This window comes from Parasteatoda tepidariorum, chromosome 9, assembly GCF_982258835.1.
Source record: "Parasteatoda tepidariorum strain Cologne lab strain chromosome 9, Ptep-v5.0, whole genome shotgun sequence".
NCBI lineage: Eukaryota > Metazoa > Arthropoda > Arachnida > Araneae > Theridiidae > Parasteatoda > Parasteatoda tepidariorum.
The window spans coordinates 78,062,507-78,080,595 of record NC_141763.1 but is presented as its reverse complement, the minus strand read 5'-3'; the positions used below and the strand labels follow the sequence as shown (position 1 = coordinate 78,080,595).

The 18,089-nt window shown below is 34.8% G+C and overlaps 1 protein-coding gene across 3 annotated transcripts; it reads right to left on the bottom strand.

Moving 5' to 3' along the window:
* Positions 1–5,275: 5,275 nt before the first annotated feature.
* On the bottom strand, positions 5,276–16,896 carry LOC147804262 (testican-2-like). 3 transcript variants are annotated; one of them, XM_087152204.1, is made up of 4 exons: positions 16,741–16,896; positions 15,222–15,337; positions 13,171–13,235; positions 5,276–5,802 (listed from the first exon to the last, which is right to left on the bottom strand). In XM_087152204.1, exons 2-4 carry the CDS (start codon positions 15,273–15,275, stop codon positions 5,703–5,705), a joined length of 219 nt encoding a protein of 72 aa, XP_087008330.1. In that variant the 5' UTR covers positions 15,276–15,337; positions 16,741–16,896; the 3' UTR covers positions 5,276–5,702. The 3 variants fall into 3 exon arrangements, 2 of the variants coding, with proteins under 2 accessions (XP_087008330.1, XP_087008329.1); XM_087152203.1 differs by having other exon boundaries at positions 13,175–13,235; XR_015429366.1 differs by lacking the exon at positions 13,171–13,235.
* Positions 16,897–18,089: the final 1,193 nt, after the last annotated feature.

The window sequence follows — 18,089 nt, the reverse complement described above, 5'->3', positions numbered from 1 at the left end:
ATCCTGTATAGAGGACATGGCCAAAATAAAAATTTGTTAAAGTAGTTTTATAAATATTGTTTGCTAAATGTATATGTTCTTATAAATTTTGACACCTATCACTTGATGTTAATATAAAAGTTCACTTTATAACCGAAAAAATATATAAAGCATTAAAATGTCCGTCAAATGGAACCCTCAAACTTAGCTATCAGTTAATAGAGAAAAAGGAGAGCAATGCCCATAACAAAAATAAACATTTCTGTACATAAATAACGGCTAAACAGAATTTTATTTTTTTACCCACCTCATATCATATTTGCATCATCATCGATTTTAGTGACATCTATGTTCACGATAGAGGACAAGAACAAAATTAAAAATTGTTTAAAACAGTTTCATAAATATTTTTTTAGCATATGTTTATATTTGTAGACATTTTGACACCTATCCTTTGACTTGATATTAATATTAAAGTTCTACTTTGAGCCAAGAAATTATGAAAAATAATCAAAGTGTTGTGGGGATTTATTTATCGACTATGTCAACCTTCATCTATCAAAAGGTACCTCAAGATTGAATCGAGTTAACATGTTTTATATACTAGTGATTTGGTATTTAATATTTGTAGTGGTAGTTACGCCACATTACTCCCCTTCCAGAATTTTATCTGTGATAGATATTTAGTTATATTTAGTTTAGATATTTAGTTAATTTTGCTCATTATATTTTCTTTATTTTTTATAGCATTTCGCTCATAATTTTTTTAATATTTTTCCTTCATTATTTTGTTTATAGTATTTCGCTCATTTTTTTTCCTGTATTGTTTAGAACCGGGGGACTTTATTTACTTCACCGAATCTTTTTTTTCTTCTTGAGCAGTTTATATAAAGCAAATCAACTGTTTATTGCGGACCATCCATCAGGTTAGCAAGTTCTTATCACGTCCGGGTCACCATGGTGGGGAATTAATCTTAGACTTTGTCAACCTTCATCTATCAAAAGGTACCTCAAGATAGAATCGAGTTAACATGTCTTACAAACTAGTGATTTGGTATTTAATATTTCTGGTGGTAGTTACGCCACAGTGTCCTTCAATAAATAGAGAATTGATGCTACAAACCTTGCACGAGTTTAACATATCTCATAAATTAATCAGGTTGATTAAAATGACAACTTCATCTACTAAAGCGAAAGTAAGGGTACAAAACAAAATGTCGTGAGAATTTGATATTGTGACTGGATTGAGACAGGGTGACATTCTATCGACCTTGTTGAAAAAGTGATGCGTAACACAATATCAAATAGAGGTGGTACTATTTTTAATAGAACGAAACAAGTCCCTGCTTTCGCCGATGATGTAATATTGATAGCAAGAAGTAAAAATGCACTTGTTGATCTTTTTAAAGACTTAACCAAAGAAGCTAGTCTTTTTGGTTCAGAAATAAATATTGATAAGACTAAATACATGATAATGGATTGTAAGGGAACGCATATGGACACAGAACTACACATTGTGAAAAAACAAAATTTGAAAGTTCAGTTGTGATTGAAAACAATGACATTACGCCAGAGATAAAGCAAAGAATAAATGCTGAAATAGCGGTTTTTTTTAAACTTAAGAGATTGCTAACATCAAAAGTAATAACGATGAAAACGAAGCTTTAGGTGTATAAAACTATAATCAGACCAATCATTATCTATGGATCAGAGACATGGACTCCAATCCAGAAACAAGAAAAAATGCTGAATACCCGGGAAAGAAAAATTCTTAAAACTATTTTTGAACCTGTCAAAGAGGGCGATCTTTGGAGAAGGCGATACAATTTCGAAATTTCAAGACTATTTAAAGAAAAAGATATAATCAATTACGTAAAAGCAAAGCGAATTCAATGGCTAGGACACCTTGAGAGAATGGAGGAAAAGAGAGGCACTAAGAAGACATTCAAGGGGCAGTGCCAAGAGCAAAGGAAAAGAGGAAGGACGGCCAAGAGATGGTTAGACGTGGACAAAGATCTTAAGATTCTAAAGGTCCAAAACTGGAAAAAGAGAGCAAAAGACAGGCGACTTTGGAGAAAAATTGTTAGTGAGGCCATGGTCCAACATGGACTGTAATGCCAGGGAGTTAGTTAAATAAAAGTATCCGCCAATGGACTCTCAAAAGAGCGATGCTTATAACCGAAATACACACTAGTATACATTGAATGAAAGCTACACAGAATTTTTAAACAGGCTTTATATCATATTTGCATCATAATCGGTTTTAGCGACATCTTGGCTCACTATAAAGGACAAGAACAAAATAAAAAATTGTGTAAAACCGTTTTATAAATATTTTTTAGCATATGTATATGTCTTTAGAAATTTTCGGACCTCTCCTTTGACTTGATGTTAATATTAAAGCTCTCTTTTGAAACAAAAAAAAATTATGAAAAATTATTAAAGTGTCTGCTAAATGACCCCTTCAAACGCAACTAATAATAATTAGAATACATAGGAGTGCAATGTCTATAAACGAAATAGAAAATAAGAATAGAAAGTTTTTTTTAAATAAAGTATTAATTTAAAAACAAGATATACAAATTATTAAGCTGTACAAATGAATAATAACTATTATAAATTTACATCAAAGAAAAAAATACGTAAAATAAGTTATTATAATGTTCAATTAAATTATATTATAATGTTAATGAAATTTTTTTCACTTTGATGTTTTTTATTGCGAAATATATGTTTTTATTTTTTCAGTTACATCTGCAGAATTTTTCCTGTAGTAAATTTTCTTAATATTATTATTTATACCCCGTTTTATTTTGGCTCAATTTCTTAATTAAAAATAAATATCTTTAAATTTATATTTTACTCGGGAGGCAAAAAAATGTAAGTATAGGTATAAGGTGCAAGTTAAATATAAAGATATGAATACGTATAACAAGAAAAATAAATAAATATGTAAATAAACGAATGAAAATAAAAAGAAAGAAAGAAGGGGAGAAAATATGTTTTATAATACTTATTCATTTAATTCCATAACTTATATTACAATTGTTCTATAATCCAATTGTGACATAAGTTGTCTCAAAAATTTGCAATCGCATTAAAAATTGTTCTTATAGGTATTTTATCTAAATTGAATTGATATTAATTTTGTTATCACAACTTTACATCATATGGTATGTTGGACAACAAACAAAATAAGTTGAAGAAATAATGTTGACAGTTATTTTGAGAAATTATTTTGATGTATTTGTCCATCCTTATACTGATCCATTATCATGTATTTGATCAATACCAGCCTGGTTCATTCATCCAATTTTTACGCCATCGCGAAATATTCGGTTGCCGATGTGACGATGTTGACGAGCGGATAATTCGCGCTCTGTATAATATATACACACACATCGCATACCGTCAAAAAAAAATGACACAAGTACAAAAAACAAAACAATTTTGATGTTATGTCAATAAAAATTATGTATGAAGTGCCCTATCAAGCTCAAAAAGTGTCTCATATCTAGATTGTGCTATTTTAGAATAAGTTTTATAGTATTCTTTATACCACTGGCCATTAAAATTGTTACACCAGGCCGGAATGCAAATAACAGAATGATATTTATTGGGCACGCACATTATAGTTGGAAGAACAAGTGATTAAATTTTCAGGATATTTGGATGTACAGATATTGAGGAATCAGAACTCAGAGCAGCCTCTCCTGGCTTATTCTCCCGAACATCGAGTCGAACAGAGATTGGATAGCATGGACGGGTACAGCATTCCATACGCCTTCAACATTATGCCACAATTCATCGACCGTAGTGGTGGAGTGCCAGTCGTTCGTCAAGCATTGACCAGGCGCTTTCAATTGGTGAGAGATCAGAAGAGCGTGTTGGTCAGGACAACAAGCTAATATGTTCTGCGTCAAGGAAGGTCAGGACAGTGAGGGCAACATGCGGTCGCGCATTGTCCTGCTGAAACGTAGCGTTATGGAGGCCTCGAAGATAAGGCAGAGTAACTGGCCCTGACTCATCAGAAATGTAACGGCTGATGTTCAAAGTGTCGGCAATGCGAACAAGAGGTGATCAAGACGTGTATCCAAAGGCACCTCATACCATTACTCCAGGTGATGGGCCAGTATGACGATGTCGAATGCAAGCTGACAACGGGCATTCTCCACGATGTCGCCAAACACGGATGGATGCGGCCATCATGATGCTGTATACAGTACCTGGATTCGCTTGAAAATACGACGTCATGCTATTCCTGCCTCCAGGTTCGTCCTTGATCACATAATTGGAGGCACTCCTGCCTGTGATGCAGCGTCAAGGGTAGCATAAGCCATGATCGCCTTGCTGAACGTCCATGCTGTTGCAAACGTTGTCGAACTGTTCGCGCAGACACTTGTTGACTTGAAAATGATCCCATTTGTTGACTCAGGGTTCGTGATGTAGCTGCACGATCCCTAAAGGCCATGTGGAAACATGGCTGTCTTCTCGGCTGTTAGTGATGGGGGCCGCTGAGATCCTGCACGGCGTTCCATATGACCATCATGAACCCATGGATTCCATATTCTGCTAACAGTCATGGAATCTCGACTAACGCGAGCAGCAATACTTCGGTATGATGAACCGCAATCCCGGTAGGCCAAAATTCGACATTGATCAAACTCAGACACATGCTGTTAGGCATTTAACCTTCTTACACGAGGCGTAACAAAAACTTTATTACCTAAGAACAACGCTCAAATTCAATTTCTGTATGAGAAACTTACTGTCAAATCTCTCCTTTTAATACGCATTATAGGTGACGTACCACCGCCTGCTCTGCATGAATGCGATGATAAGTTAATGATTTGCATACCACAACATGCTTTATCCGTCCTGCAAATTTCACGTTCGTGGTGTGTCGCCTTCCTGGTGTAGCAATTTTAATGGCTGCTTAAAATGTAAATTTTTGGACAAAATTTGTTGGTTTAATTAAATAACAAGGTTTTACCTAAATTAACGATTTTTGTTTTTGCATAGAGCTCATATGTAATGAATTTTTTTGCAAAGAGCTCATTTTTCAGAAAAACCCCTTTGTTTCACCCTCCTAAGGAAAAGTTTTGTAGTCGTCCTTCAGAATACGGGATTTTTGTTAGCGTAAAAAGTAGAAGTTCTTCTTATACCAATTATTGTGAATTGTGTTATGTTTAAAAATTAATTTTAGCATGAAGGAGTGCTGTGAGTAGGGAGTACAGCTCCCTATCTAAAGTATATTCAAGTGATGCTTTTGTTTATTATTTGAAAAATTCGGATAGTTGCTTCTTTACAATTTAATTTTACAAAAATTACAAAATATATATAATGTGTTTGACGTAAAGCCTTTGCGTATTCGTTTATTTATTTATTTTTTACTTTTTTAAGCAATATACAATTGAACCTGACATATACAACAATTTACACTGAGATTTGTTTTCTTTTGCTCCGAAAACTAAGACTGTTTAAGACAAACAATTTTTCCTGTAGTGTATATACTACGTGATAAATTAAACTTTTTACAGTGTGCCGTTATTTATTTCGGTTTTAAGTAGTTATTGTAGTTTCTTTTTGATTCACAAATTGAGCACAGTTTTAACATGATTATAGCTATAATTATTATTAATGTTTGCTTGCTCGTTTGTTTCAAGCTTCTGACAAGAAATTAACAATTCGGGTATATTTTTTCATTTTGTTTTCCATCTTCATCAGCGCAAAAACAAGTGCCGAAAGGACCTGTGCACTGCCTTTTTCGAAAACTTCCGTCTTCGTTGCAGCTTGGCGGAATTACGTCCATACCATCCATAACTGAAAAAAAAGCATAAGTTATGTTTTCAGTTTTTAATTAAATTTTAATTCTTAGATTAACTCACACATAAGCGATACACGAATAAGGTGACTAGGTGTTCTTAAATCTTAGTACAGTCCTCGAATTTCGATAGTTGACCTCAAAACTTTCAATCCCTTTAAGAACAGAAAATATCCTTAAATTTTAACATAGGTTCTGAAAGGTGCTTGAATTTTACCGAAAACATTTTTTTATTATATATGTAGTGAAATGTAAAAAAAATCACAAATGCTCATGCTTATTTCAATCAAGATGATTTTTATCTCACCTGTTTGATACGAATTCTGCTCCCGGTTTGCCCCGACAACTGTGCTGACGTAAAATACCGTCAGTGGAAGACGGATCATGTGTAAGAATCCCCGCTGTCGATTTTCGTGGTTTTTCCTCTCCATGTATCTCAAATGCGAGGTATTTCCATCAAAAAGTCTCCCACGAAGGATGGTTTGCCCCAATACTTGATTCAGATGCTCTTTTGTCTTCTGGGTTGGGTTTAACATTACAATGCTGTGGAATTGAACACCGATTGTCGTAAGCTCAGAATCGAGTCGTCTGTTCAACGTCGTTTATAAAATAAAATCTCACAATAAAATTTGATTAAGACAAGAGGGAAAATGTTAAAATGATTTTGAAAGTGGGAATGAGTAACCTTTACCTTCAAAATCCCTGATAACGCAAACAATTTTCGAAGGAGCAACCGCAGCGTAATGACAACAATAGGAGAAAAGAAGATGCATAAAACAATTTATCGAGTCTGAAAACAGTCTGTACCCACTATTTTCTTCAATTATAGTAAGGGAAATAATCTTACTCATGAACATAGTATTCCGCCGCATCCGAAAGCATTTTTTCAAATTACCATTACAAGCAACAAAGAAGGACATTAGAATAATGAAACTGCAATACTTCAAACACATACTAAAAAAAATAAATAAATTAATCTATCAGCGAATAATAGACAGCAGGTTTTGCAATCTCCACCCTCAATTTACAGAGTGATTCTACGACCATGGCCACCTTGGGACTAACTTGGAGGATTGGTTGAGAGTACTAAAACGTGTATTTTTGTATAGAAACGTAGGGTCTAAAACGTCGTGTTTAGACACGAATGCAAAAATTGACACGAGAGGAAAAATGTGTTAATTTGCAGAATCAATGCAAAATGCTTCGTTGCAACAATAAGATATTAATAATAAATGTTCAAAATTGCGTGTCAGTATTTTCACTATGAGTTAGCTCACACACCACGCTCGAAATCACAGTGGCGAATGACATATACCCGATGAATGCATCGAATCCGGGTTTGTTCGACTTACTAGTATCCTCTCACTAATATACTCACTACTATCCAATCACAGTTGCGAATGACATATATCCGATGAATGCATCGAATCCGGGTTTGTTCGACTTACTAGTATCCTCTCACTAATATACTCACTACTATCCAATCACAGTTGCGAATGACATATATCCGATGAATGCATCGAATCCGGGTTTGTTCGACTTACTAGTATCCTCTCACTAATATACTCACTACTATCCAATCACAGTTGCGAATGACATATACCCGATGAATGCATCGAATCCGGGTTTGTTCGACTTACTAGTATCCTCTCACTAATATACTCACTACTATCCAATCACAGTTGCGAATGACATATATCCGATGAATGCATCGAATCCGGGTTTGTTCAGCTTACTAGTATCCGTTCACTAATATACTCTCTACTATCCAATCACAGTTGCGAATGACATATATCCGATGAATGCATCGAATCCGGGTTTGTTCGACTTACTAGTATCCTCTCACTAATATACTCACTACTATCCAATCACAGTTGCGAATGACATATATCCGATGAATGCATCGAATCCGGGTTTGTTCGACTTACTAGTATCCTCTCACTAATATACTCACTACTATCCAATAACAGTTGCGAATGACATATACCCGATGAATGCATCGAATCCGGGTTTGTTCGACTTACTAGTATCCTCTCACTAATATACTCACTACTATCCAATCACAGTTGCGAATGACATATATCCGATGAATGCATCGAATCCGGGTTTGTTCAGCTTACTAGTATCCGTTCACTAATATACTCTCTACTATCCAATCACAGTTGCGAATGACATATATCCGATGAATGCATCGAATCCGGGTTTGTTCGACTTACTAGTATCCTCTCACTAATATACTCACTACTATCCAATCACAGTTGCGAATGACATATATCCGATGAATGCATCGAATCCGGGTTTGTTCGACTTACTAGTATCCTCTCACTAATATACTCACTACTATCCAATCACAGTTGCGAATGACATATACCCGATGAATGCATCGAATCCGGGTTTGTTCGACTTACTAGTATCCTCTCACTAATATACTCACTACTATCCAATCACAGTTGCGAATGACATATATCCGATGAATGCATCGAATCCGGGTTTGTTCAGCTTACTAGTATCCGTTCACTAATATACTCTCTACTATCCAATCACAGTTGCGAATGACATATATCCGATGAATGCATCGAATCCGGGTTTGTTCGACTTACTAGTATCCTCTCACTAATATACTCACTACTATCCAATCACAGTTGCGAATGACATATATCCGATGAATGCATCGAATCCGGGTTTGTTCGACTTACTAGTATCCTCTCACTAATATACTCACTACTATCCAATAACAGTTGCGAATGACATATACCCGATGAATGCATCGAATCCGGGTTTGTTCGACTTACTAGTATCCTCTCACTAATATACTCACTACTATCCAATCACAGTTGCGAATGACATATATCCGATGAATGCATCGAATCCGGGTTTGTTCAGCTTACTAGTATCCGTTCACTAATATACTCTCTACTATCCAATCACAGTTGCGAATGACATATATCCGATGAATGCATCGAATCCGGGTTTGTTCGACTTACTAGTATCCTCTCACTAATATACTCACTACTATCCAATCACAGTTGCGAATGACATAAACTGCTGTTTGTAGAAAATGCAACACCATGAAAGAATCATCAGAATCAAATGAAATTTAATGCAGAAACGACTTGTACTGATACAAATAAATGATGAAATTTTCAAAACAAAAGAAACAAATTAAGCGTCCGAAATCAGTATTTGGTGCAGCCACCACGCGCTGCAATAAGTGCTGCTATACGACGTGGCATGGAGTCAAACAGATGTTGAATATCTGCTTGAGGAAGAGAATTCCATATCGCTTGTATGCGCAACCAAAGTTCGTCTTTGGAAACTGCAGGACGCGGATCACGAGTGAGACGCCGACCAACCATATCCCACACGTGCTCAATAGGCGACATATCCGGCGAATAAGCAGACCAAGGAAGAAGTTGCATGCGTTGTGCTGAACAGAAGTCTCTAACAGTCCGCGCAACATGTGGGCGTGCATTATCCTGCTGAAAGATAGCTCCAGGGATGCCTTGAAGGAAAGGAACGACTTCGGGCTGTAGCACTTCACGGACGTATCTGTTGCTATTGAGATTACCCTCAATTCGCATCAAATTGGATCGTCCATGATACGAAATCGCACCCCAGACCATAACTCCGGGTGTTCGACCACTATGTCGTTCAATAATACACTCAGGAAGGCAGCGTTGACCGGCATAACGTCTAACACGAACACGGCCATCATGGGTCCACAAATTGAAGCGTGATTCATCTGAAAAGACAACTTGGTGCCAATCAGCTCGCCAGTCTCTGTGCTCAAGAGCCCACTGCCGACGCAGCCGTCGATGATCCGCCGTGAGGGGAATCCTGTATAATGGCACCCTTGCACGCAATCCACGGCGCAGCAGACGACGACGAATTGACGAAGCCGACAATTGTACACCTGTAGCAGTAGACCAATGTGCTGCCAGCTGCCTGGAGGAAGCTGTGCGATCATTCACCGCCATGCGGAGCAGGTGTCGATCATCGCGCTCTGACGTCACCTTCTGTCGTCCAGTGCCTGTTTTTCGAGTTGTTCGGTGCTCGTCGGTCCACTGCTTCCAAACTCGCATCACTGTGGAACTGTTCCGCTGCATACGAGCTGCTATTGCGCGATAGGAAAATCCTCCTTCTCGAAGGCCGATTATCCTCCCTCGTTCAAACTCCGTAAGTTGCTTGAATTTCTTATTCTTCCGTCGTGGAGGCATACTCAGGTCTCACTAAACGTTTGCCACTAACAAATAATCATAGACTATTTTCAACGTCCCGCTACAGCACTTTATTTATACGCTTTCAGCATCAATTCAGAGGGCGCTGCGCGCGCCACGCACGCGCGATGGCTCTGAAACTTTATTAATTTGCATAATATCCTATAATTGACATTTGCTGCGAATTTCATTTGATTCTGATGATTCCTTCATGGTGTTGCATTTTCTACAAACAGCAGTTTATATCCGATGAATGCATCGAATCCGGGTTTGTTCGACTTACTAGTATCCTCTCACTAATATACTCACTACTATCCAATCACAGTTGCGAATGACATATACCCGATGAATGCATCGAATCCGGGTTTGTTCGACTTACTAGTATCCTCTCACTAATATACTCACTACTATCCAATCACAGTTGCGAATGACATATATCCGATGAATGCATCGAATCCGGGTTTGTTCAGCTTACTAGTATCCGTTCACTAATATACTCTCTACTATCCAATCACAGTTGCGAATGACAAATATCCGATGAATGCATCGAATCCGGGTTTGTTCGACTTACTAGCATCCTCTCACTAATATACTCACTATCCAATCACAGTTGCGAATGACATATATCCGATGTTCGAATCTGGGTTTGTTCGACTTACTAGTATCCTCTCACTAATATACTCTCTACTATCCAATCATGCAACTGTACTTTATATTACTATTAGCTGTCGCAATTTCGAACATTTATTGTGAATACCGTACTGTTGCACTTTGCATTGGTTTATTACATAATCATATTTAACCGCCCCAGTCATTTTTTGCTATCGTGTCTTAACACTCCTGCAAGTTTAGTCATGATAGTAGAATTAACCTGCTTCTTTTTAGAATTTTATTTAAAAGAGTATACACACTAAAGATCGCAATTTAATTTGTAGGTGAGATAAAGACTTTAATTAGTCGAATCACTAGAGAGGAATGGGGCATTAAAAACGCAGTGATCAATTTAATTGTCAGGTAAAACTTAATAGGTGGCTTTAACTCTTCCTCTTTGTTTCATCTGGTAATCAAACAGGTTTTGATCTATTTTACCCTACTTTCCTTGGTAGCGATTTGTTAAAGTTTTTTGCTTCTTTTTCGCCAAACCCTTTGTCGTCGTATGTCTTACTTTCAGCCTCCAAAGCTTTATTTACTGTTCCAGCCATATGTTTGATTTTAGCCATCGCAGCAAGAATCCTACTTAGCTTATTGTGGCAACTTGAGTCACAGTTTTGAGTTTGAAAATAAATCTGCCCTAATTAGCAGGACAAACAGCTTCCCGTGGAATCGGTGAATCAGATTTTTATATATAATGGTAATTGTTAAGAAATTGATTGGAAAATTAATATTTTTTTTTTAATGTAAGCGTTTTGGTATTGTTTGTTTACTTGTAATTAGGCTCTCAATAAACAATAAAACACATGGAAATTTTTTTGGAATATCGTTGTTATTGGAAAGAGAATACTTAACCTGAATACTGAATAAGGAGTAACTACTTCACTTATAGTTCTGAACAATACTGTTCAAAATAAGTAAAAAAATTTGATGAAGATCAAAAATATTTTTTTTTGTTCTTCATTATCGTGCATTTCATGTTCGTCCAACGAAAATTAATTCTGACCAGTATCAGAACTATAAATAAAATCAATATGACCGCAAAGCGTCAAATACAAATTTGCAGAGAAGTCAAAACAAACCAGAGCAATCAGCAGTGAAGGCAAAAAAAAAAAAAATTTTTATGCATTTTTTAATCTATAAAAATAGGTATATTTTAAAGAACACATAATTTATTTCAAATAAACTTAAATTAAATTATATAACTTCCAAAGACCTTGGAACAGAAGGAACCTACTAGGCTTCTACATTTAATATTTATTGCTATCTTATTTCATAAGGGCAGCTGTCGCCAATATAACTTTTGATCACTTTCCGATCAGCTAGAGTCCGGCACTGGACTGATCGTAAAAACACGTTTCTCAGTAGAGCACCGAAGTCAAGCATCACTGGCTGCTGTCAGTAAGCGTGTGGGTGACCACTTTGATCAGCTTGCGTAGGAACCGAGGGTGCGTGGTCCTCGATCGGTGCTTTATAAACTGTTCTACCGAAAAGTGCTCGGCCTTTCACTCTCAGGTAGTAGGGTCTACCAAAAACAGGGGAACCATCCCCTCTTCAGAGGGATCAAATTTGCAATGACATGTCTTCGGATCATCCTCAGGGATGCTTCCCAGATCGTCGCTAATAGCCCATTGTGCAGCTCTAGTGCGACGTAAATAAAGTACCTACCTGCCTATCAGCTAGAACCCAGACATTTTAACTGATGTTTTAAGCCTGATGACAACCTTAATTTCTATCGTTTCCTGTCTGCTTCAAATAAAATTTTCTGACCAATGGGAATTTATAGTCATTCGAAATTTAAACATTTTCTGCCTAACTTGAAATTTAACCGGAGCCCTGTGATGTGGGGCAATACAAGTTTCAATCATTTACTGACCGCCTTATCATCACCAAAAAGAAGTCAGTGCCAATCTAAATTTCAACTGCTTTCTAAAAATTTACACATTTCAAACTTCAACAGAAGCTCTGTACTTTCCATGTGTGCGTCTGATACCAATAAATATATATACCAATAAAAATGTAAATAAAAATTAAAACTGTTTCTCTTGCGGTGCAAGTAAAATTTCTCGCAAATTAAAATTGTCAATCAAAAGTTTGAAAACTCTCCGACATAAACAACATACACCAATCTTTTTGAAACAAAAATAATAAATAGTAATTAAATAAAATAAACTTAAAATTTTTTTTTCTTCATGTAAACAATGACTCCGTTTTAGGTCTAACAATAATATAACTATTTTCCTTTTAATCCAGTTGAAAAACGTAATTTTTAAAAGTTTTACTTCATTTCATGATCTTTTCATAGCTTCTCATAATAAATTTTTACTATTCTGACGCATTAGCGCTCCTAAACTATAACTATTCTTTGTGGTAATAATTTAATGTCGTCTTGACCATTTGGTCTTAAATTAAAAAAAAAATATTATTTCAGCAAACATACTGCTTAATTCGAAAGCATCAATACAATTACTAAAAGAAATTTCAGTTTGAGAAACTTACTTACTGCAAGTTGTTTCCTTCAAAGCAATTGAACTCTTAAAGATTTTCAATTTAGATAAGCACGGCTAAAAAGGATAGCATTAAAAATCATTGCAACAAACATTTACACATCTGTTTCTTAGCGCGATTTTTATGAAGTGATAAGAACGAGCATTTTGTTATATTGATCGTAAAATCTAATTTCAGAGCTTTCTAAGAACATATATTTGTAAACGCTTTAAATGATGCAACAAACAAGCAAAAGATGATGCATAACATGCGTCAGACATGTATGTTGAGCATTTGGTTTTTATTTGATAACCTAACAAATATATTATTTTTTTTATTTTGAATTGCGGAATTTAAACAAAAAGCTAAATTTAGTTACAGAGCATTAGAGGAAAATTTGTGTATTCTGCTAAAAAGGATGATTTTTAAATTTTTTAAAATGAAATATTTGTTTCTCTTTGCAATGGGTTAAGCAAGTCAAATCATGTTTATGGTGGCAGGATGCTTTGACGGGTTGCGTATAAAATAAATTCAATATTTTCAATGATGCAATTGGTTAAAATCTAAAAGAAAAAAAAAGATGTTTTTTTTTTCTCTGAATACAACACATAAAGGGCGTGCCAAAATTAATACAAAATAAATTTTGTACTATAAAATGCTGAAATGAAAAGAGAAATATTTCGAAAGGCAGCTGATAGTTCTGGATCATTAAATATATAGTGGTCCCGCTGTATACTGATCGTTGAGAATTTCCCAATAGATCGGTGAAGTAAAGCATCACTGGCTGCAGTCATTGTGTGGGTGGGTGACTTCTTTGATCAGCACACGAAGGAACCAAGGCCGCGCAACACCTCCAAGAAAAGAGCAGGCCTCAGCACGGGTTACCATAAATATCCTTTAGTAGTCTAAACGCAATGACATCTTTCTTATTTTTCATCTACTGCGCAGTTAACTTCGTCACATCGGACTACTAATTTGATCCGTGCTGAGGCCTTTCTTCTTCTAGGAGGTGTTGGGCCGCGCGTTATCGGTTCTCGTTTTTCGAAGCTTTGTCTCCATGGAAAATAAATAATTAAAAAAAAAAACATAGTTTAATTTCCTTACACTTGAAGCAATGCAATGATTTTAAACAATATACATAATTTTGCAGTGAGGAATTATCTGGGCTTTAGAACAAACAAATAACTTAAATATTTTAAAAGTTATTAAACTTTTTTAAAATCGCCAATTTGGCAGCATTTTTCAACCTAGTTGAAAACTATCAGAATCACTGTCGTATTCTCATTGTTTGCAAATTTTTGTGATCCCAGGTAATGCAGCATTGGAGTAAGTTTTTAAATATCAAGAAATTAGACCACAAATGATTTTCATTTTCTCATTATTAAAGTTTTGCGCCATTTTCAACATAAGCGTAGACAGCGCTGTCTTTATATAGGCTTAACTTAACCTAACAGTCACGAGTAACAGTTGAAAACTCACAGCAGTTATAAAAATAGCATATTATTCGCAAAAAAGCATTTCACATTATGATGGAGCCTTTGAAAAACAGCCTTAAACTGTTCTACCGTAAAGAGCTCAACTTCATGCGCAGTTCGTCTGTCTAAAAAAGCAGAGGAGCCATTAGTAAATTACCAAAATTGTGAAGACATAGATGGACTATTCTGTAAAAAGTACTGGCACCCATAATAAAAAGCACCGGCACAAAAGATACCGGTACTTTTTACATTTTTACCAGAACATGTTACGGAACAAATCTGATATACCGTAACTTTTACGGTGATAAGTACCGTAAAATCACTGAATCATTCTAATTAAATAAATATTTCTGTGAAAATTACGGTATAATATTTTACGGTAAAAATGGATTTTCACTGATGGGATCTGGATCACAGATGGGAAATGGATATTCACGGACTTAAAGTGCCGGTACCTTATACCGTAATTTGATCCGGAATTTTTGAGTGTGTTTTCTTTCCCCTCAGTTGTTCTACATTAATATTAGAACAAACGTGCTAAAATATTTAATAAAATAAAATATTAATGTAAAATAAAAAATCTCTTACTTCGATACATAGCTTTTCTTCGTTCTTTCTCACATTTTGTTCGAACACGAGCATTCAAAATAGAAATAAAACAGAACAGTAATATCAGGAAATACCAAATTCTCATTTTTTTATTCCTATAATAATAATAATAATAATAAAAAACAGTTTTGATCATTGTTATACGAGCACCAAAATGATTAGTTCGTAATTTCTAAAACAAATTGCCAACTCGAAGTGTTTGCTAATTCTTTTAAGCCGTATTAATGTTCTGCTAGAAGTATAAAAAATACAAATACATGAGGAAAAAAAACCGATTGCACTATTATTAAATTTTTTTATTTACACTGTTTATGTATGACCCATAAGATTTCTAAGATGGACAATTACAAATATTCTACCCTTAACTATGAAAAATATTAGAAATATATGTAAGAAAAGAAACGGAAAACTTTAAGATGCTGATAACATTACGGGTGTTTTTTCTCGCCTCTGGACAATACGCTTTCACTTTCGAACGATCTAAAGTAAATAATTGAAAATAAAAATTTGAACTGTTTAAGTTTCATTGTATAACCGTCGTTGAACAGCAGACCCAATTTTTGGGGTTTTGACTATTAATATTCAACTTCGTAGCCTTGTAATTCTGAACCCAATCCAGAAGACAAGGGAACTTCTGGATCAAGTATTGGGAGAAATTCGCCTTCGTGGAGAACTTTTTGATGAAACTAACCCATATTTGCGTTACATGGAGAGGAAGGCCACGAGAACCTCTCACGGTTAGCCTGATGTCAGGGAAACTCTAACCCATGATCCGTTTACCACTGAGGATATTTAACGTCAGCACTGCGGTCGGTGCAAACCGAATAATACATTAGAATCGAAAAATTTTTTATTTAAGATTTACCATTTGCTTCTACAAATAGCACCTTTTGTCTAAAACTATGGCAGTTTCAAAATTGTTAAATGATACCAAATATAAAGCCCGACATATCCAACTTAGACCCGACCTCCCGACATAGTATATATGGAAACACCAAATTTGTAAATAAAGTCAAATGTGCATAAAAATGAGTTTTTTTTTGTAATAAAGAGTCCAATATACATGTTGTTAGTCGGATTATTAACTTTATTTTTGTTCAAAAATAATTAACTCCTTTGTATTGCTTTTAACGACACAGTCTGTAAACTTTCTATGTCTGTTAGAGAACTGTAGACTGTCTGAGATTGTCTGTGTACGCAATGCATTTTTTTTAAAACAGTACTTTTCTACTGTGTCAAAACATGTTTTGCAGGATGTGAGCATGATTTGCTTTTTATAAGTATCTCTTAAAAAATGAATCTTATTTTTTAAAATTTTTTTTTAAAATTTGACGATCGAGTCATGGTATTCGCACCGCAAATGATAAAATAATATGATGTGAACAATAATGTCAATGATGTGAACAATACTATGAATCCTTTTCAGTAAAAATTTTCAGATATCATTGATATTACTTGACTACAAAGATGTAAAGCCAAGAGACAAAATATTACCTACCTTTAGCTCCTTTCAAATAAAAAAGTTCTGTTTAGTGTAAATCGCATTCCTTTAAAACTATAAACACGGTCACACCAAAAACTTTTTCTTCATCATCTGATCATAACGCAAAATCGAAAGAGGACACTAAAATAAAATTTTATTAACTGGAGTTACTAAATCAATTCTGTGAATTATTATGAAGCATTTTTTTATCATTTAAATATATTTTAGGTACTTCTTTCGACATGGAGTGAAATAGAGCTCATAAAATATTAAAATAAGACATTTCATTGCGGCTGGAAATAATATTGGTGCATAATGAATTTTCATGAAAATCACAAAAATACAAATGTTCTATCTCAGTTTTTTGAGTTATGAATAACTTTCTGCTGTCTTTCACTGAATTTGTCGGCAATAAGTATTCAACAATCGTAAGCCTTTGTTCTAAATTGAAACATCAATTAAGTATATTTTCGAATGCGTATGAGTTTTTACTTCAATCAGGAACGCACATAGCTCTATTGTCATTAGTATTTCTATAAACAGAAATGGTATTCAGAAGTAGTATAATGATCTGAACTAACAAAAGTGGTGCAGTTGGGAAAATGTGAACTTTTTATAAGTTGCGTCAAGCAAAAATATGTGGCATCTTTTTGAATGAAAGTAGTTTCAAAAGCATTTTTCTTTCGAAATTTTAAATTTTTTCAATTAAAATGAAATTAGGAGTTTGCGCATCAAATATATGGGTAATACAATATATTCCAATATAATGTTCGTGGGACCGGAAAGTAATGTCGTTTCGGTGAATTTGATATTTGTTATCGCGATTTTATTTTTAATCAATAAAGTGTTCACACTCGTTAAGAACAACCTTTCAATTGCCGGATCGAAAATGAATCGAAATGGATCTGAAAAAATGAATTGATTTTCAAGACTAACGAATATTTAATGTGCCGAAACGACATTACTTTCCGGTCCCCCTAATATAAATATTATCCAATCAATGCACTAGCAGAACTAATTGCTTTAAAAGTAAATTTTTCTATTAAAATATATTGAAAAATGTTTGTAAATAACCTACCTATAATATAACACCATGTTGTATTTTCTGAGATAGCTAAAACTTTTGCCTAACATTTGCGAAATTTTAAGCAAAAAAAAAACTTTTCTGTTATTAATGTAATAAAACATCGTGTTATATTAATAGTGACTGCATTCTGTTGTTTTTTTCTCTTTTTATCTTGACCAAAGAAATTATAGTCCATCTCATTCTTAAGAGAATTCAAGACTTTTATACAAATTCGACTTGCAACTTTTACATAAATTTATATTTACTAAAAAGTTTTGTTTGAAATTTGCCTAGAAGT